The 22,568-nt window shown below is 35.6% G+C and overlaps 1 protein-coding gene across 1 annotated transcript in view; it reads right to left on the bottom strand.

Annotated features, from left to right (window-relative positions):
* LOC150095635 (dynein axonemal heavy chain 8-like) overlaps positions 1–22,568 on the bottom strand; it is a 2,108,518-nt gene that overhangs the window by 1,721,758 nt on the left and 364,192 nt on the right. Inside the window, exon 15 of the mRNA XM_090409931.1 lies at positions 3,295–3,463. Within this exon, the coding sequence (XP_090266057.1) occupies positions 3,295–3,463 (169 nt within the window). The remainder of the gene's footprint in view (positions 1–3,294; positions 3,464–22,568) is intronic.

The raw sequence follows: 22,568 nt of genomic DNA, 5'->3' as shown, positions 1-22,568 counted from the left end.
TTGCATGTGAAAAGAGGCTATGGAAGAGATATAAGGAGACAGGTGAAGAGAGGATGCGTGAAGAACATAAGACACAGGCCAGAAGAGTGACTAGTGTGGTAAGGAAAGCGAAAAAACTGGAATATGAGAGGAGATTGTCCCTAAGATCCAAAGAAAATCCTAAGGAATTTTTTAGCTATGAGGGTGAGAACGGTCAATGAGTTTAAGGAGTGGTATGATAGACTTTGTGTTTCTTAGGGGGGAACCTCCAGTCGATGAGTCTTGACAGACTTTATGTTCTTAGGAAGGACCTCCCACGATGATTCTTTTGACTCCATGGAGGCCTGAATAATAGTAATAATAATAATAATAATTATTACAGAAAATTACCATAGATATTCTGTTCTAAATTAGTTTGCTTAAAATAGGAATTGTAAATTATATCGCAGTGATTTTGTAGGATATGTCACATAATTGTGGAAGTATGCTGTAGAAATTTGTCATACAGAGTGTAGCTTAAGTTAAAGATATAAGAAAAAACTTCCCTATTGCAGGTATTGTATATTCAGCTTAGTATTTAATAAACATGCTTGTTATTTATATTCAATGAGTACTGCCTGATCTTTAATATGCAATGCACTGTTTCTAAATAAATACAATCCTGTGAGCAGGGGGGGGGGATTAAATGATAGATAAGATAAGGAGTACAAAGAAAGCCACGACTATAATTTAATTATTCTAGTGGTAAGACTTATACGTTGATTAGACATAACTGGTAATTAATTTACGGAATTAACAACGCATATAAAGTAAATTAATTAAAGATAACTTTAATGAATCACTTCTATATTTCGACAATGTCACATTGTCATCTTCAGGAACATAAAGATATGGTATGTGCACTACAGGAACTAACTCCGCCCCACAAAAACCCACTATTTGGCTTCGTTATGTGGATGATGTGTTTGCTATTTGGCCACATGGCTCAGACTCACTCCACTCCTTCCTAACACACTTAAACAACCAACATCCCAGAGTCCAGTTCACCTTAGAAAAAGAGGAAAACAACACCCTCCCCTTCCTAGACACTTTAATCACCCGCCAGCTTGATGGATCTTTGGTTTTCTCTGTTTACAGAAAACCCACCCACACTGGCAGATACATTCACCAGCAATCCCCCCCCCCCTCACAACAATATGGGGTGATAAAAACACTATATAACAGGGCAAAATTAATCTGCTCAGATGACAAGGCCCTGACTATGGAACTAAACCACATCCTCAACACTTTCTTAGCCAATGGCTATAACCCCAAAAAAATCCAAAAAATACTAAAACCTGAAAACCACAACCCCCCCTCCCCCCCTCAACAATAAAGACTACACCAAGTCTATCACTATCCCCTACATCCAGGGCACCTCTGAAAAAATAACTAATATCCTCAAGAAATATGACCTTACTTCCTGTTACAGACCATATAAAAAGTTGGCATCCCTTATCTGCTCTACCAAAGACCAACCACTTCCCCTAGAACTACCTGGTGTATACCAGGTCCCTTGCAGCTGCAAATTGTCCTACTTTGGCCGAACAGGCAGAACAACAAATATCAGGATTTCAGAACACCAAGACTACATCGGGTTTCACCAGTACAGCCGCTCTGGGCTGGCAGACCATGCCTTAGATACCCACCATAAAATTCGTTGGAAGAAGACAAAAATAATCCATCGCAGCAAGTTTAAATACGAAAGATTATTCAAAGAATCTTCAGCAGCTCTAAAAAACGTTCCTAACCTCAACAAATTTGGGTGCATGAAACTGCCCCAAATTTGGGAGACTTTCATTATGAGAACTTCAGCCCAACGGCCAAGACTACCAAATTAGCCCGCAAGAGGGCACCATTAGGACTTTAGGAACAAAATTAGTGTCTTAATTTCTTCCTCATTTGCTTTGTTAGTTCCTGTAGTGCACATACCATATCTTTATGTTCCTGAAGATGACAATGTGACATTGTCGAAATATAGAAGTGATTCATTAAAGTTATCTTTAATTAATTTACTTTATATGCGTTGTTAATTCCGTAAATTAATTACCAGTTATAATTTAATTAAGAGAGGATTTGAATTAACTAAAGACCCACTGGAAGTACTACTAATTCTTATACCACATCGGGACCATTGGTGGCGCAGTCTTTAAGTAAAAATAAATTTCTAGTGCTTTCAGGTATAAGAATATAGAGTCACGGAAGGTAGAGTAAGAGATAGAACCAAGGAATAAGAAATTAATAATACAGCATAAATAGATAACTTACAAGTTTACAATAAAAGCACAAAGAAACCATCATTTACAACCTGATGCAACATGTCATGGAGGGAACATCAGGTTCAAGAGTGCTAGATTTGATCATTGCATCAGAGAACTTAACAGTAACTGATCTAGCTATGCTGACTCAGCTTAAAGAAAGCAATTGTGTAGTCTTGACCTTAGAGATTGCCAAACATGCAGAATTTTTTATTAAAATGGTATATATGTGGAATTACAAAGCAGGTGATTGTGAGAAGCTGAGAAAACAGTTTTCAGCAGGGCAATGGCATTAGAATTTGCAGGTGAGAGATGTTGGTGGTGCAAAACAAAAAACATCACTGGCATGACAAGGAAGGCCCAAGCTAATTATTAGAGAAGCCATAAGGAGTTCTTTCACTATGTGGCAAGTAAAAGGAGGAATGACTATGGAAGGATGATTTTAAAAAGTGATGATGGGGAGATAACAGAACAAAACCAAATAGTTGAATTACTGTAAATTAAAGATGACAAGAAATTATATTCTTGGTTTCAACCTTAATCCAAGTGTAAGCAAAGTTTGCATGTGAAGTCGCTTCACAGCTGGGCTACTTGTATATATTGGCTAATGATTTCACATTAATTGCCTTAGTATTTAGTAATAAGATGTGATTCCTGTTGACTACTTGTATGAAATATGACTTCTGCACTTCTTCAACCTTGGCATCGCTTCTGGGTCTGACTCCCACTGGTGACACCTCAATAATTACTTTAATGATAAGGTGACACCTTATCATTAAAGGTCGAAACTGGTCTGGATAGTGGCCTTTCCTATAATGCACAGCATTATATATGTCCATAAGGATATGTGCATTGCATTAGAGGGTACACTATGGAAATTGATTTAAATTCATTAGCCTCTATATACAAGTAGCCCAATCATGAAAGTACTTCACGATTGGGATTCTAATATTAAGAGTTGAATTACGATACTGAAACCTTATTATTACTATAACACCTGAAGGAAATATGTACTTACCAGATTGCTTTATATTATCAGAAACTCCTTTTGAAAGCATTGCTTCAAGACCTAAAGGTTCGTAATTTTGAGTGAGTTTTTCATTCAATATTGCAATTAATTCATCAACTAGTTTTTCGACACGACATATGAAGAAATAAAGTTTATTTGAATGGCTTTCACACTGTTTCTACATTAGGATAAAGGGGGAAAAATTAAAACTATCAGTAATAAGCAGTAATTCAGATAGTTATGATGTCAGTAAAGAAAAGCATATAAAATTGATAATCAATAAATATATTACATAATTTTCATGTATTTCTTATCATTAAATTAATATCATTAATTTCATAAGGCTAATGGAAAATGGAAAATTTGACTTTTTGTTTGTGTAATCAAAATGACATAATACTTTTTAATCATTTAGTTACTAAATGAAAGAATTAATTCAGTGGGAACTCATGAATGGACGGAGATTTAGAAGAAAGGAAAAAAACTGATTTTCCTACAAAAATTGGGCTTAAATCATTAATGATGACTTGGAACCATAAATTTGAAATATCCCAATTTGTTTTTATTTTTTATGCTATTCACTATGAGTAGATTTGTTTCAATGATAAATAACAGGTATAACAGGTTGTAACTCATACATTTTTGTACTAGATTTATTTCTCGACATGTTTTTGCTGTCTTTATGACTAGCAGCATCTTGGAATGCTTAACATATGGCCGAGTGGGTGGCATATCTGCTCTACAGCCAAAAGGTTGTGTGTTCGATGGTGTAGTTGTGGCTCATTGAAGTTGGTGGATTGAGTGGTGGAGACAGAGTTGCAGAGTAGGTGCTCTCTCTCTCGATGAGTCTTTGGACTCCCTGGAGGTGTCAAGTAATAATAGTAATAAAACTGACAAAAAAATTTAACATTTTCCAGCAGCTGCTAATATCTATAAGTCACTGTTGGAAAATGCTTAATTTTATGTTGGCCACATTAGACACTGAAACATGGATAGGAGATGCATCTAGTGTAAATGGGGGGGGGGAAATGCACTGTTTAAAACCTGGTATTTATCATTTATTGAAATATCCAAATTTGCATAAAATTATTGGAGGGAAAATATGCTAATTTTAAACTGGATCAGGTGTTAGTAGCCATTATCGAGATTCCCAAAAGAGGACACATTCAATTATATTTTGAGTGTTTAGGATCCCAAAAATAAGTTCCTTGAGAAAATAATTAGCCATAACTGGTTTATTTTTTCTTTACTATTCTTTTTAAGAACATTTGTTTGCTTACTTCTAAAGATCATTTGCTGATTTGCATGGATAAAATGCTAATATTTTTGTTGTAGAAAGTCATTCAAATTAAAATTCTAAGACATTCGTGTTTAATCCTTTATCTGAGTGTAAGCAAACAAAGTTTCCAAATGAAGTATCTTAATAACATGACTTAATAAACATGACTGGGCTACTAGTATGCAGTGGTGAGATATAAGGGGCTTGCGGGGGCTCATGTGAGTCCTTTGTTAAATTTTTCTCAAATTTGCGAGCCCCTTGTTCTTCTTGTTTATTTTTTTATTTTTTCAAAAAAACAAACAAACATAATTTTTTGAAATATATTAAGCGACAAACTGATACGGTAACTTAATAAAATAAGTGCATGCTCTATCTTTACCTTTCTCCCTTCTGGTAGTCAATTGTAAGTAAAACCAGTAGCCAATCAAATGTTTGTAAAACTGTCATCAACGGGTTGTTCCACTGGACATTAGTTCTGTGTTCGTCAGTACACTGATGTATAACAATTGTTGGTGTTTAAAATTTAAAAATAATAATAAATTTAAAAACTGTATATTCAGCAAATTTTATTTTTATAATTGTAAAAGTATTTTTACCCGTGAAACATGAAAAGACAGTCAAATTTATTTAATTTTTTTGGGAAAGAAAAAATAATGAAAAGTGATTCTGCTGATTCTACTGCAGTTGAAAATGAAAATTAAATCGAAGATGAAGTTGAAGATAATATGTACATTGATTCAATGAATATTATTATTATTATTATTATTAAAACAAGACCTCATGGAGTCAAAGACTCATCTAGGAGGTCCTTTTATCTCACACACATCTCATCATACCGGGTCTTAAACACATTCAAACTCCTTGCAGACACCACACTCTCAGGTAAGGCATTCCAATCATTCACAACTCTGCACGAAAAAAACCTGCCTCTCACTCCCCTACTCACACCCTCTTTATACAGTTTCCAGGTATGACCTCTGGTTCTCCCCTGATCTCCCACAACATGCAATATGCAATAAGTTGGAGGAGAAAAAGAAAATCATTTACCTGGTTGCTGGAACGAGAAGCAAGCATCGTATTTCAAAATGCAATAAGTGGTTAGAAGTTAAAAATGGTAAATTAGGATGTCGTGTTTGCTCAAAATATAAAAACTTAGGTGTTGAAAGAGAAAAAAGTTGACACCTATCAAAGAAATGGATAGAAATGAAAATAGAACCGAATGGAAACACTACAGACTCAAGAACCGCATCTTTGCGTAAAACGTTATCCAAACATAATGAATCATTGGCTCATAATAAAATCATAAAAATAAATGAAGAATGTAGCAATTTATATTACCAAATTTAATTGACAAACTAAATGAAAAAGAAATTTTGATAACTTCAAAAATGTTTAATTCTGTTTATAGTTTGATGAAGAGAAATCGACAAACGTCTGATTTATCAGATTTAATTGAGCTGCAAATTAAAAATGGTATTAATCTAGGATTATCATTGCATTCTAGATTCTCAGGAATCAGAATAGTTGAACATATTTCTAAACAAATAAAATTAGAAATATTTTCCAAAATAATAGAAAAAAATTGCAAAATTTCTATAATAGCAGATGAATCGACAACATTATCAAAAACAAGGGTTTAGTTAGAGAAAAGGATTTTATTGACTAGTCTTCTTGGATAGCCATTCAAGTACAGATTGTTGGAAATAAATTTTAACTCATCTTGAAGGGTCTTGTTGTCCGTTGAGATGCAAATAGCTCTTTTCTTTATTATTATTATTATTATTACGGGTATCTCCATGGAGTCAGTAGACTCATCGCGGGAGACCCAAACTAGCAAAACAATATCTGTCATATCTCTTCTTGAATTCATTTACAGATGAAGAGCTCACAACAAAGTCAGGCAATGAATTCCACTCATTCACCACCCTCCAGGCAAAAAACCTTGTTCTGACACCTTTGTTAACCACGCTCTTCTTTAATTTCCAGAGATGACCTCTTGTTCTTCCATCACTATCACACAGCTGAAACATTTCCCCTGCATCAATCCTATAAAATCCTTTTAGTAATTTGAATGTTTCTATCATATCCCCTCTTCTTCGCCTATCAGCCAATCTCTGCAATCCACAAGCTCTCAATCTATCAATGTAGGGAGCATTTTTTATATCACTCACCAACTTGGTCACTCTTCTCTGAACCCTCTCCACAGCCTCCTCATCTCCAAGGAATCCAGGTGACCAGACCTGAGCACAGTAATCCAAATGTGGAAGTATCAATGCTTTATAAAGGGGAATAATAACCTCTTTATCTCTGGATGTCAGTGTGTTCCTCAACAACCAAGTAATCCTATGTGCAATCTTGGACACCTTAGCAATGTGTCCTCTGAACTTCATCTCCTTATCTACCAATACCCCTAAGTCCCTAGCCTCATCAATCTCTTGGAGTACCTTTCCATCTATGTAGTACACAGCTGGTAATCTTTTAATCCCAAAATGCAAGACTTTACACTTTTCCACATTGAACTGACATCCATTTTCTTTTGCCCATTTTACCAGCTTATTTAAATCCTCCTGCAAACTTTCAACATCAGCTTGATTTTTTATTGCACTACACAACTTTGCATCATCAGCAAACAACTGAATATCTCCCTTTAAGCCGTTTCCTATATCATTTATATACAAATTAAACAACATTGGCCCAAGCACAGAGCCCTGAGGCACACCACTGGTCACCTGCCTCATTCTGGACTCGGCTCCTCCATACACCACCTTATGGTATCTCTCCCTGAGCCATTCTCCTATCCATATCACCAATTTAATATCCATTCCCATCTTTAACATGTGTATAATGCTGAGTTTATGTGATATGTGGTGAGAGGAGTTAAAATGTAGGTAGCGACCTCTATTGGTCGGTTTTCTGTACACCGATAGATTTAAACTGCCATCAGTTTGTTTTTTGATTAAGATGTCTAAAAATTGGCAAGTGTTAGATAAAATGATCAACAGGGTTTAGTTATTCACATACAAGTTGAGCTCAGTGAACCATGTATGATTTTTGTAGATCTTGTAGAACCACAGCAGAATGTATACATGCTACTATAATTGCTATTTTAAATTCATATGGATTTTCTGATAACTATTTAAAAACTCATCTCATTGCATTTTGTTCTGATGGCGCTAGTGTAATGTTAGGAAACAAATCAGGTGTTGCAATCAAACTTCTACAAAAATTTCCCAACATTGTGATGTGGCATTGCGTAGTTCATTGTTTACAATTAGCATTAGACAATTCGATAAAAAATATTAAAAAAATAAATCACTTTGAAATATTTATGGATAAATTATATGGTTTTTATCATCAATCACAAAAAAATCGATGAGAATTAAATACGATTGCAAAAGACCTTGGTATCGAAATTTTAAAGATTGGTCGTGTGTTTGGAAAATGATAGGCAGCTTATGAATGGCCCTTGCTGTGTGGAGAAATTACCCAGCTTTATGGAAGCATTTTGCATCGAACGATAAATATAAGGGCTTTTTAAACCGACTTCTCAATTTGGAATTTTTAAAAGATCTAGCATTAATGATTGATATCCTACAGGAATTATCATATCTGTCAGATGCTCTACAAAGTTGTAATATAAATATTATAAGGGCTAACTCCTTAATCATGCAAACAATTAATGCAATTAATGATTTTAAAAATTCTGTAGGTTCTTATGAATCTAAAAATGGTACTATGTTAAAATCAAAAGAATTTGAAGGAATAGCAATTGAAAGCAAAATCAGATTTCACAAACTACTGCGAGGAACATTACTAAACTCTCTTGTATTGTCTTTAAAGGATAGATTAATGCAGCAAAGTAATTTTAAACTTAAAAATAAAAATTATGAGGATTTGGAAGATGAAGAACCGAAAAACATTTTAAATGTATGTTATCTTGAAACATGGAATATTATTATTATTATTATTATTATTATTATTATTCAGGCCTCCATGGAGTCAAAAGACTCATTGTGGGAGGTCCTTCCTAAGAACATAAAGTCTATCAAGACCCATCGAGTGGAAGTCCCCCCTAAGAAACACAAAGTCTATCATACCACTCCTTAAACTCATGGAAGAAGTAACGTGTCCATGGTTAGAAGGAGAAAAGAGAATAAGATCTTTAAATTTTATTTTGAAATATGAAATTAAAATTAATGATTTTAGAGAATCGGTGGAAACGGCTTTGACTGGAAACTTACAAAACGAAATTCCCAGCACGGTGAAAAAAACCAAAGCGATTATGGCAACAATTGCAGTTTACAGCAATGAAGCCGAATGAGCTTTTAGTGCAATGAATAATATCGTAACGACGAAGAGATCTTCTCTCACTATAAAACATATTTTTCAGATTTAATGACAATATGTATAAATCAGAAACCTGTGAATGAATTTAATCAGAATCCTTATGTCAAATCTTTTCTCTAGAAAATCATCGCTCATCTGTAGATCCTCCTAGAAGAACACAAGACATGAAGGAGGAAGGAAACATGGTGTGGCAGCTGTAGTCATAAGTATTTCCTTAAAGTAATTGTTTGTAAATGTTAACCTGTAAAAGAATGAGTTTTTTCTGGGTAAATGTGCACTAGACAGTGAGTTATTTTTTTTCATGTAAAATTGTCTCATCGACTCGAAAGTGATTTTATGAAATTAAATATTATAGTTACTGTTACTACTATTTTACAAATAGAATTCACTTTTGGTAATCACATATAAATAAATAGGACTATAAAATAATACACCTTGATTAGTACTGTTAATTATCACTTGAAGTATAAAAACAAAAGAGAAATACAACATATTTCAATATTATTGTGTTTAGATAACATTTATTTATTATTTATAGATTGTTTGTCATAAAAACTTCTATCGCAAACAAAACAAATGTTTTGTTTATAAAAATGCAGACTATTGCATATGTGTGATTATGAAAGATTTCATTCTTATTATATTTTGAGGCTGTGTAGCTCAGTAGAAGTGGCGTTTGCACTCTACAGCACTTGACTGCATGAAGAAAGGCATTCGAATCTTGTCGCCGACCAGAGGAACTTTTTTTCTAAGCCTCTTCTCGACTGGTTCCAGAGTTAGTTGATCTCTGGCATGGGCTAGCAGGTTTTTTCTCCCGGAAACTCGGGTTTTTCATCCAGTAAACTCAAGAAACTCGGCCGTCGAACCAACAAATTTTTCAGACATATAAAAATATTGTGTTAGGGTTAGGGACCACTAGATGGCAGCACTTACTAGCAACCTTCTTCACTGATTAATTAGTGATAGCCTTGGGCCAGCTATCTCTCATTGGCTACCAGTGGAGATTGAACTGGCCACTCGGTCTCCAAAAGTTAGATACGGCTAAAAAACGGCCTCGCCTACTCCCTAAACAGGAACAAAAAGGCATTAGCTGATTTTTTTTTAATATATATATTTTGATAGTTAAAAAATGTTTTTCTTATGTAAGGTAAATTAACATAGATGATTGTGTGCAAATATTTCATGTTTAGATCATGAAATATTTGTTTAAAAATGATAGCCTTACAGGCTGATTGTCCCCTCATACTCTGATTGACATTTGTACACAAGCTGTATTAGTAAAAGTTTTTGTGTGAAATACGGCTTTTTTTTGCTCGATGATGCGAGCCCTTTGTTAAAATTTCTATAGCTCACCACTGCTTGTATGTAGGGGGAATGATTTTACATGAACTGCCTTAGTAGCCCATAATGCAAAGCAAGCACATTCCCGTTCAGAATATATAATGCTATGTATTGTGTAAAGGCCCATTATGCAGATTGTGTTCAACCTTAATTGAGGTGTTAAAGTTTAACCTCTCCAAAATCTCTGAGTGATTCTAAAGGATCACATCAGATCTGAACCATTCCAAGACAGGAAGCTCAGCAGAGACTTCACACCATAACAAGCAGAAACCTACCACCGAACAAAACTGATCTACTCCCAAGGATGCAAACAAGTCAAAAGATGAACACTATTAATTGTCATCAATGGGTGCAATACCTAGAAGAGATATTAAAGTTGAATCAAAGCATAATTTGTTTCCCATATACATGTTTCCCATATACAAGTACTGAAAAGGTGTAACACCTTATTAAAATACTCTAAATCAGAGATATATGCTGAAAGTTTTTCATTCAGTTCTAATATAAATTAAAGTTGACAAGAAATTATATTCTTGTTATGCACAGTATTATATGCACTTGAAGGGAAGGACCACTACCCAGACCAGCTTCAACCTTTATTGAGAATTTCATTCATTTAGATATCATATCAGGATTCCAAAAACTCTGAAGTAACATAAAAATAAAAACCTTAAAAAATCTCTATTGTATCACCTAAATCTGACCAAAATACTGCTGAACCACAGCTCATTTCCACAGTTACAAAATAAATTATGCTAGCCTGAAATTATACTTTTGTTTAATTGTTTATCCAAGTGTAAGCAAATAACTGTTGCACATGATGTAGTTTAGCAACTAAGCTACCTGTGAGAAATATATAGGACTTCTGCATGAATTTAACCTTAATGTCTTCCGAGGACTGGGTCTCACAGTCATCGTTGAAGGCCCATCAAACAACACAAAGTCTCTCATACTATTCCTGCAACTCATTCAGCAATTTACTCTCACTACCTTATCAAGCAGTGTATTTCACAGTCCAGCTACCCTGTATGCAAAAAAAAGATACTCCTCAACCTCTTATTCACCACTACTATTTATAATTTCCAGGAATGTGTCCCATTCTTCATGGTCCTTCCACCTGTTCTAATACGCAAAAGAACTTCCTGGTGTCAACACTATAACTACTTCTCAACAGGTTAAATATCTCAACCCTTACACCCTCCTTCTACCAAACTCTGCATGATCTCAGTCTATTCTTATACCAAACATGGTAAAATCCTGATATCATTATTGTTATCTGTCTTCGAGTCCTCTCCAAGATTAACTGATTTCCTTCAAATTCCTCTGACCAAATCTGTGCATAATTATCAAGTTGTGATATGAACAGCACTTTATATAATGGAATTATCATACTTCTATCTCTAGTGGGCAGAGTCCTCAGTAGCGCAGCAATCCTCAAGTTTCTATCCATCATCAATCAGGTCTCTTGCCTTCTTGACTTCCTCTAGTACATTTCCTCCAACAGAGTATACACACTCTCTGATCGATGGATCCCAAACTTCCTCCATTCAGCTGCATTAAACTGTACTCCCAATTCATTTATCCATCTCTCTCTCTAGTTTATTCAAATACTCCTGAAGGACTAACACATCTCACATCATCTGAAAACAACTGAATATCTTTCTGCAATCAACTGACAAAGTCATTGATATAATGGTTAAAAAATATGGATCCCCCCCCATACTAAGCCTTGAGGGACTCCACTTGTAACCTTCTGCTTACTTCATGCTGCACCCTCATACACAACTCTCTGATAACTATCAGACAGATCTGGTCCCCAGGATTTGAAGGGGATAAATTAACTGTAGAAAGGATATAAAGACAGATGACAAAGATGGTTTCAGGACTGTACAAGCATAGTTATGAGGATCGGCTGAGAGAATGTGGACTGCAGAGTTTGGTGGATAGAAGAAGGAGAGGTGATATGATTGAGACTTTTAAACTGTTGAGAGGTGGTTACAGGGTTGACACTGGGGAGTTCTTTCGCTTGGTTGAACAGGAAGGAGTGATGACAAGAGGCCATCCCTGGAAGTTACGAAAGAAAACTGTAAGCAAGAGGGTGAGGAGTGGTTTCTTTGCATGGAGGGTGGTTGAACCATGGAATGCATTGCCTGATAGAGTGGTGACAGCAAGAATGGTCAATGCATTTAAGGAGTGGTATGATAGGCTTTGTGTTTCCTAGGAGGGACCTCCTTCGATGAGTCTTGATAGACTTGTGTTTCTTAGAAAGGACCTCCCACAATAAGTCTTTTGACTCCATGGAGGCCTGAATAATAATAATAATAATAATAATAATAATAATAATAATAACATCCAATCACCAATCCTGTTCACTAAAATGCTATTTAAACCCATATGCTGTAACTTATATATCAACTTATCATGGAGAATCAAATGCCTTTATGTTATCCAAAAAAGGACAGTAATAAGTGAACCATGGTTGAGTGAAGATAATATAGTAACAGGAATAGAAATGGAAGGCTACAGTATTTTTTGCAAGGATAGAAAGGGGAAGAATGAAGGGGGAGTGCTGCTGCTGATGATAGCAGGGGAATTAAGCCCACATAAGGTAGATATGAAAGGTGGGAAATAGTAACAATGGTTATGAAACAGTGTGGTGTGACATGGAGGTTGAGAGGAAGACAATTTAATTGGATGTTGCTATAGGCCTGGGAATGTGGAAGGTGGTGATGAAGAAATGTATAAACAACTTGGATTAGTGAACAAAGGAAGAGTAATTATTATGGGTAATTTTAATTATGGGTGGAATAGATTGGAATGAAGAGATAACATCTGAGAATAAGGAAAATGAATTTCTCGAGTTCTTGAGAGATACCTATCTCAGGTAGCATGTAAAGAAGGGCACACGAGGATTAAGAGTTCTAGATCTCATCATTTCATCAGAAGAGTTTCATATTTTCCTCCAGTTGGTGAAAGTGATCATGAAGTAATCACCTGTGTTCTGACTAGTCATAAGCAGACTTTTGTGAGGAAAGGATATATGTGGAATTATAAGGCTGGTGATTATGACAAGCTTTGGAGACACCTTGGTGTCTCCTAAGCTTGTCTCCTATTACGTGGAACAAGATGTTGGGTGGCAAGGAAATAAATGCTGCATGGGAACTCACAAAGAAATACATAACAGCATCAATGTATGACTGTATTCCAAAGGCCAAAAGGATGAATAAGATAGGTGTCAAATGGATGAATGTGGAGCTTAAACATGGAATCTGGAAAAAGAAGGTATTTTGGAGGAAGTACAAGATGAATAATGATAATAATAAGTCACATGAAAAGTATAAAGAACAAGCCAGGAGAGTGGTGCAGTTAGTAAGGAAAATAAAAGTACAGTATGACCAGAAATTTCCAAATCAGGCAAAGAAAAACCCTAGAGTTTTTTTAGATATGTGGTGAATAGAAGGAAGTATGATCATGATTAGATGAAGTTAAAGGATAAAAGTGGTAGAAACTGCTGCAGAAGACATTGCTGAGGTATTCAGTGATCAATTTATAAGGGTATTTCATCCTGATCAGGGTGGAATCATGAGGAACTTAAGTGTAGAGGACATAGGAGAGAATGGCTTAATTGTGTGTGAGCAAGAGGTAATTGAGGAAATAAATAAACTTGATGTCGATAAGGCAATAGGATTTGATGACATATCACCATGCATCTTAAGGGGTTCCAGGGAATTGGCATGCCTGTTTAATAAGAGCCATACAAAGCACAAATTCCAAGGGAGTGGAAGGAGGATAAAATTGTTCCATTGATGGTGATAAGGCTGTAGCTCCAAATTATAGGCTGGTCTATATATCTGGAGTTGTGGTGAAGGTCCTGGAGAGATTGGTGAGAAGTAGGATACGGAAATGGGTTGATAACAACAGTATTCTCTGTGGTTATCAGCATGGGTTTGTTAAAGGGAGATCATGTTTCACTAACTTACTTAAGTACTATCGCAAAGTGACAAATACCTTGGACAGGGGAGATGCATACAGAGTGGTGTACTTAGATTATGCAAAGGCTTTTTTTTGATAGACTGCCACACGATAAGCTCTTAAATATATTGAAACAGGTGGAATTGGAATAGACTTCTGAGTTGGATTAGTGACTTGCTGTCAAATAGGTATCAACAAGTTGTATATGGGGGTGCAGTATCCAGAAAGAGAAAAGTAATTAGCGGTGTGCCACATGGATCAATTTTGAGACCACTGTTGTTCAATTAATATGTTAATGTTAATGATGTAGGGATGGGTTTAACTTATTATAAGCAGCAGTTGCAGATAATGCAAAACTGGGGATAGACTTCTGTACTGAGGTCATTATCACGATAATATACATATACACAGGATACAAACTACATGACAGTACACAAAAGTAAGATAAATCTAAATGTTTTGTTAATCATTTACGAAAGCCTGACCTCTGGTGAAAAAAAAAATTAAATTAAATAAAAATCATACTAAATAAAATATATACAAAAATATAAATTAATTAACAAAATAAAACAAGCTTTTTATACATAAAGTTTTATAAATAAACTCATTAAAAGAAAGTTTTATAGCAGAACTACATTAAACAATTTCTAAAGTCCTCTTGTTTAGATTCGGATCATGTTTTTGCATCTCACAAGTTTCCTTGAACTTTATTTCAAACCAGGTTTTGGTGTGTTGTAGGTACTCGGTGCCTTTCCAGTTGAACTGCATGGCCTGACAGGCCTGTTTTACCATATTGGAGGAATTTAATGTGCATTTATATTCATCTTTTCTTATTGCGGTGGTGCACCCTCTGTTATCCCTATATAGAGTAGGTTGCAGGAAGTGAACTGAATTTTGTAAACCCCTGGGGGCAAGGTAAGGAAGACGATTTTAGATGTGCTCAGTATATTTCTTAATTTTATTAATTTTCTAGGTTTGAAGGTTATATTATTGTTGTATTTATGTAGTGTTCTATGGATTTTTTCTGATGTGCCCCTAATGTATGTTATGGCTATGGCATTCTTGTAATCTTGTGGAGGATCTTGTTTTTTTTTTTTGCCATTTTTTCTAAACATTTGGCTAATAATTTCATATTTTTTGTTCAGCACCTGCTCATTGAAGCAAATTGTTAGGGTTCTATGTTTGAGGGAGCTGATAAGCCCTAGTATTTGAGTTCGATGGTGGAATGAATTTTTATGTATGTAGTGGCCTATTTAGAGGTTTGACGTAGATTGTGAATGAAAGACAGTCTGAGGGAAGATGAGTGACAAGTGCATCTAGAAAAGGATGAAAGTTATTGTCTTCATTATTGAAGGTAAATTGGACAAAACAAAACATTTGTTTTGTTTGTTCAGGTGGCTTAGGAATGTATTTAATGTTTTACGGCTGTGGGCCAAATCGCAAAAATATCATCAACATATCTAAGCTAGACTTTTGGGCTTAAGGCTGCTTGCTGAATCTAGAGCTCATTGCTCGCAACCTTCCATGTAAAAGTTAGCTATAAGGGAGAAAAGTGATGGCTGTACCAGGTAGATATTATTTTGCCACACGAAATACCCAGAGCGAAGTACATCATTATTATTATTATCGATATTATTATTATTACTAACCCAAGACCTCATGGAGTCAAAGACTCATCTGGGAGATCCTTTTATCACACACACAGCTCATCATACTGTGTCTTAAACACACTCAAACTCCTTGCAGATACCACACTCTTAGGTGAGGCATTCCAATCATTTACAACTCTACATGAAAAAACCTGCCTTTGGTTCTCCCATGATCTCCTGCTATTTTCTGTAGAACTTTTCCAGCATTGATCCTATAACAACCCCTTACCAATTTGTAGGTTAGATCTCTATCATATCTCCACTCTTCCTATTGTTCACCAGACTCTGCAAATTACATCTTCTCAATCTTTCCTCATACTCGACATTCCAGAGCTGAGAAACTACCTTAGTCAGTCGCTTTTGGACCCTTTCGCACATCTCTTCATCCTTCTGAAAACCAGGTGACCAAATCTGGGCACAACAGTCCATGTGTAGCCTAATCAAAGCCTTATACAATGAAACAAGAATCTCCCTACTTCTACACGTCAGTGTCCTCCACATCATTCCCAGAAGCCTTTGTGTTGTCTTTACAATTTTGGCTACATGTCCCCTAAATTTCAGATCCTTATCCACTATCACCCCCCGATCTCATATTTCCTCCACCTCCGACAATATATCCTCACCAAGCATAAATTCTGCATCCCATCTTTGTTTCCCAAATTTTAAAACCTTAGATTTTAAAACATTGAATTAACATCCCCATTCACGTGCCAATCACTCAATTTGTTCAAGTCTGTTTGTAAGGCCACAACATCTCCTCTACTCTTCATGGTTCATCCCAACTTTGCATCATCTGCAAACAACTGAATATCTCCATCCATATTTTCACCATTATCATTAATATAGAAGTTAAACAAGTAATAGCCTAAAACAGACCCCTAAGGCACACCACTAGTGACTTTCCATTTCCTAGATATTGCTCCCCATACACAACTTGTTGATACCTATTAGATAGCCAGTCTCCAATCCAATGCACTAATCTAATATCCAGCAACTTATCATGCAGTAATCTATCAAAAGCCTTTGCAAAATCTAAGTATATTACTGTGTATCCTTCTCCTCTGTCTAAGGAAGCAGTCACCTTATTGTAATAAGTAAGAAGATTACTAAAACATGACCTCCCTTTAGCAAATCCATGCCGTCCATCAAAGGTAACAGCATTGTTGTCAACCCAATTTTAACCCTAGTTCTCACAAGCTTCTCCAACAACTTAACCACAACACCTAACACACAGATAGATCTACGGTTTGATGCTTGAGTTTTATCATCTCCTTTATGAAGTGGCACAATCTTGCCCTCCTTCCACTCCTTAGGAACTGGACCCAGTGCAAGACTCGTATTAAAAAAATATGTCAAGGTCACACCAACTCTCTGGCACATTCCTTCAGAATATATGGTGATATATTATCAAGTCCCACAGCCTTATTAACATCTAATTTGCTCAACTCCCCATACACCTCTTTCTCACTTACAGTCTGTCTCTCCTCCCCATCATCAACTGCTCTCAATCTCTCCGTGAAGTCACATTCACAAGATTGAAAGACCTTTATGAACTGCTCATTAAGTATCTCCACCACACCTTCTACAACAGCTGTCTTTATACCATTTTCTTCAAACAATGTCATCCTTCCATAATCATTGTTTCTTTTGCTGGCTACATCTCAAAAGACCTCCTTAGAATTCTTTTTGGCTTCATTAGCTAACTGCTGTTCATACCTCACTTTAGCTACCCTCATCAAGCAAGTTACCCACCTTGTCTAGTCTTCGTAATCCTCATGGAATTGATTATTTCCACTTCTCTTATGCTGCCTCCATAATGCTCTTTTCCTCTGTATCGCATGCTTAATCTCTTTATTCATCCATTTCACACCTACCTTATTTAACATTATCAACCATGGAATATATTTAGACATTGCATCTACTAGACAGTTCTTGAAAATCAACCAAGCTGCATTGATCTCCTTTCCAGCTAACTTCTCATTCCATGCTACAACCACAAGCTGTCTCCTGATTTCTTCATAATCCCCCCCCCCACACACCTTGTAGTTCCAAATATACCATTTTCTCATAGAGGTCCTCACACTGCTGGCAACCACCCAGGTAACCAACTCTTGGTCACTCTCACCAAACTAGTGGGTGATTTGACACCTCATTTATAATTACATCCACTGATCACATGATCAAATCCAAGACCCTCAATCCTAGCGTGACCTCTGTTACATACTGTCTGAGTTAGTTATCCATCAAAAAGTCAAGAAACTCATTTTTTTTTTTACTTCCAGTTGCTATGTAGTCATTCCAGTCTATATTGCCATAATTAAAATCTCCCATAATGATCACACTTTTCTTATTTGCTTGGCTAATTTGATCATACATTTCATTATGCATGATCACTAATATCCACATTACCTGGTCTATAACAAAATCCAACCAAGTATTTCATTCCATTCACCTCTATCTCACACCATACTGCCTCAAAACCACTGACACTATTTCCCTCTTGCATCTCTACTTTGTATGGATATAACACATTCTCTATCATCAGTAGCACTCCCCCCCCTCCCTTTTTACCCCTTCTATCCTCACAAAACATTATAAGGCAGATGATTATAATAATCTTAATCTGCTGGCAGTACCATAGGTGGAAGAATGGAAAAGCAAGACATCAGAAGTGAATGGGAATTACTATATACCATATACTAATTACACCTCGAGTGAAAAACAAAACATAATATGAAGATGAACTAATATGATACTGCACAGGAACTGCAGATGGAATAAAATATGTTTTTTTTTTTTTTTTTTTTTTTTTTTTTTTGTGTGGGTGGGTGGGTGGGTGGGTGGGGGGGGTGTATAAAGAGAGTAGCAGCAACATGATTATCATTATTATTACGGGCAACTCCAAGGAGTCCATAGACTCATCGAGGGAGGAGATGTGCTTTGCATTATGGGAGATACTGAGACGAGGAGAGACGAGAGCTTGATCCACCTTTGCTGCAAGTTGCCCAGTGTTGTACTACCTTACCCCAGTCCTGAAGATATTTTCAAGCGCAAACTTTGTTTGCTCCTACTTGGATAAAGGTTAACTAAATTTATTATAGCCTAACCAAGTGAAAAATAATCTCTTAACATCTTTCTCTAAATCCAGAGTAATTTAATAATAAGGCGGCACACCTTTTTGCAACTCCTATAGTTAAATATGACCTCCATTGCTTCTGCCTTGGTATCTCCACTTCTGGGCCTGGCTCCCACTGACGAGACCTCAATAAAGATCGAAACCGGTATGGGTAGTGGCCCTTCTCGTAATGCATAGCAGCATAGATGTCGGCAAGGAGATGTGCTTTGCATTATGGGAGATACTGAGACAAGGAGTGACGAGAGCTTGATCCACCTTTGCTGCGAGTTGCCCGGTATTGTTCTACCTTACCCCAATCCTGAAGATATTTTCAGGTGCAAACTTTGTTTGCTCACGCTTGAATAAAGGATTAAACTAAATTTATTATAAAATAACAAAAAAAATTAGCAAATATGAAGTTTGTTAAATTTAATAATTTAAAAGTCGAAGATGTCTTACAAACGGTAAAAGACATTAAAACGAGCATTAACGCACTAACTGACAGGCAACTCAAATTGATAAAAGACACATCGGAACTCTGTCAAGAATTTAATTCCCTGAAACTACAATACAAAGTTTTAAACCAACAAAAACATAAAGAAGACCTTGTCATAAACGGTCTTCCAGAAACTGAATCCACAGAAAATCTCAGAGACGTAGTTTTAAAGTTAGGCCATGTAATTGATATCCCCCCCTACAGCATAATGATATTCAGACCATAAATCGGATTCCCAGGAAGAACAAAAAAAGGCTTGCCACGACCTGCACCAGTTATAATCTGTCAGACAAGAAAGGCTACAAGAGACAATCTCATAAAAGCCAGCAGACTGAAAAAAACAGTTGTCAAGGATTTAAATGTATCACAAGACAATATGCCAATATTTCTATCTGAGTATTTAACACCTTTCAATCAGAATCTTTTGAACCAAGCAAGAAAAGTAAAAACAGAAAAAAAGTATCAAGTTTTGTGGATCAAAGTTATTACACTGATATTATTGATATATTGATAAGGAAAAGTTAAATGGAAGATGGGTGGAGTACTTATCAGATCTCTAAGATGATGATAATGGTAACATGTTGGATGATTCATGACACCTTAAGTTAAACATAACAACACATACCACTCTACCCACAAGAATGGAGGTAGAACATATAATTAAGAATCTTCATAATAATAAATCCTCTGGGTGTGATAATATTCTGGCTGAGCTGCCGAAAGCTTTGACTGACACTAATAACAACTATTTAGTGGAATCCATTCAGGACATCTATAAAACAATACAATTACCTGAAGTTTTTACAACATGTATCTGTATACCAATTCCAAAGAAACATAATGCACAAAATTGTGAGGATTACATAACTGTGAGCCTAATATCCCATGCATCTAAAATTATTTTAACCTTCGATAACAAACAAATTGAAAGAGCCATAAGCAGTGAATTGAATGAACAACAGAAAGGCTTCAGAAGAGGAATGGGAACAATTAATGCTATCCTGGAACTAAAAATACTAATAGAAAGATCACTTGAAAGAAATAAAACATTTACATATGCTTTATAGACTTTCAGAAAGCTTTTGACCAGATAAATAATAAAATGTTCAATATATTAGATAAATTAGACATAGAAGATCATGTACTTAAGATTATAAAAATGATTTACACCAAACAGAAAATGCAGCTGTTTAACTCTGAGACTTCTAAAGTGAAAATAAAAAGTAGAGTTAGACAAGGTTGTATCCTTTATTTATTTAATATCTATAGTGAGACAGTGATGAAAAAGATTGAAAAACAAAAAACAGGAATTAGTATCAATGGTATAAAATACAACAATCTTAGATATGCTGATGATACCATTCTAATAGCAGAAAACAGAATCAAATTACTGCAGCTACTAATTGAAGAAGGTAAAGAATTTGGATTAGATATTAATGCAATAAAAACTAAATATATGAAAATCTCAAAGAAAGCAAATCCGAGCCAGAAATATTCATAAACAATATGAAAATTGAACATACAACAGAATACAAATATTTAGGCACCTACTTTACTGCAGATGGAAAGCAAGATAGAGAAATAAAAATAAGAACAGCCATAGCTAAAGATGCATTCTGGAAAAATAAACATCTGCTCAGAAGTTCTAGTGAGTATCGAGACAAAGAAAAGAATGATAAAAACATTAGTTAGTGTGGTCAATTTTCACATATGGAAGTGAGACCTGGATATTCAAGAAGAGATTAATGCAACAGATAATGGCCTTTGAAATGTGGTGCTATAGGAGAGCTCTGAAAATCCCATGGGCAGAACATGTGACAAAAACAGATGTCCTACAGAGAATGAGAACACAGAGATCTTTATTACAGGAAATGATCCAGAGAAAGAGGAGATTGGCAGGACATGTACTGAGAGGTTCAACGGGACAGAGGATATTAACAGTTTTTTGAAGGAAAAATTATGGGAAAAGGATCAAAAGGCAAAAACCGAAGGACATGGCTTGAAGATATGATCATGGACAGGATCACATGGCTATGCAGAAACAAAAAAGGAAAGCCATCGACAGAGAGAACTGGAAGGACATGGTGCTGCACCCACTCACTGAGGAAGCTACATGAAGAAGAAGAAATTGATATATTGATTCTAACAGAAGTATCCATAACTAATGATGAAGCGACTGCTTTCCAAATTCCAGGCTTTTAACAACATAGATCATGCTGCCAAACAAAAAGAGGGGGTGGAATATTAATATTTATCAAACATAAATTAACAGCAAAAGAAACGGTCTATCAATTTAAGCATGCTGAAACCCTTTGTCTCGAAATCACTAATACCACCAATAGACAGCATCCCATAATACTAAATGCTATTTACAAGCCACCAAATCTAAACAGGATAAAATTCTTGCACGAGCTCAATTGCTGGCTTTCATGCCAAGAAATATGCTCAACCGAATACCTAAAGATAATTGGCGACATAAACATAAATATTGCAAACGAAAACCAGAACAACACTGTACAATACCTAGACACGCTATCCATGTATAATCTAATACTGACAATAACATCATGTACTAGAGAAGAAATATTCGGAAATATTATCACTGCCTCCTGTCTAGATCATATAAATGTCCGAGCACAACCAAACAGTTACACTGCAGCAGTCATAAAGTGCAAAGTAGCAGACCATTACTTCACTGCTCTAAACCTGCACACAAAGACAATATCCATGCAATATCCCACAGAAGAAAAGCGACAGAAAACAATAATAGATGAAGAAATAGCCAACCACGAAATAAGAAAAACAGACTGAAAAAAACTGGCATCAGATTCAGCAGATATCTTATACAACAACATTAAACTCACACTGGAGGAAATATATAAGAAAGCTACAAAGAAAGTTAGAATTCATTCAAAAAACACAAAATCCTTCGATAACACAAAACTTAATCCTAGAAATACACAGAAAGGACACTTTATGGAAAGAATTAAAGCGATATCCAAATAACACATCCAAATAATAATTACAAAACAAATCAGAAATGCAAAAAGAAGCTACTACAGAGACAAACTAACCTCTACACAA

The sequence above is a fragment of the Typopeltis vanoorti genome, chromosome 20, assembly GCF_054136105.1.
Source record: "Typopeltis vanoorti isolate ZY-2024b chromosome 20, IOZ_Tvanoo_1.0, whole genome shotgun sequence".
NCBI classification, from domain to species: domain Eukaryota; kingdom Metazoa; phylum Arthropoda; class Arachnida; order Uropygi; family Thelyphonidae; genus Typopeltis; species Typopeltis vanoorti.
The sequence above is the reverse complement of the archived record's forward strand: the minus strand, read 5'-3'. Positions and strand labels throughout refer to the sequence as shown.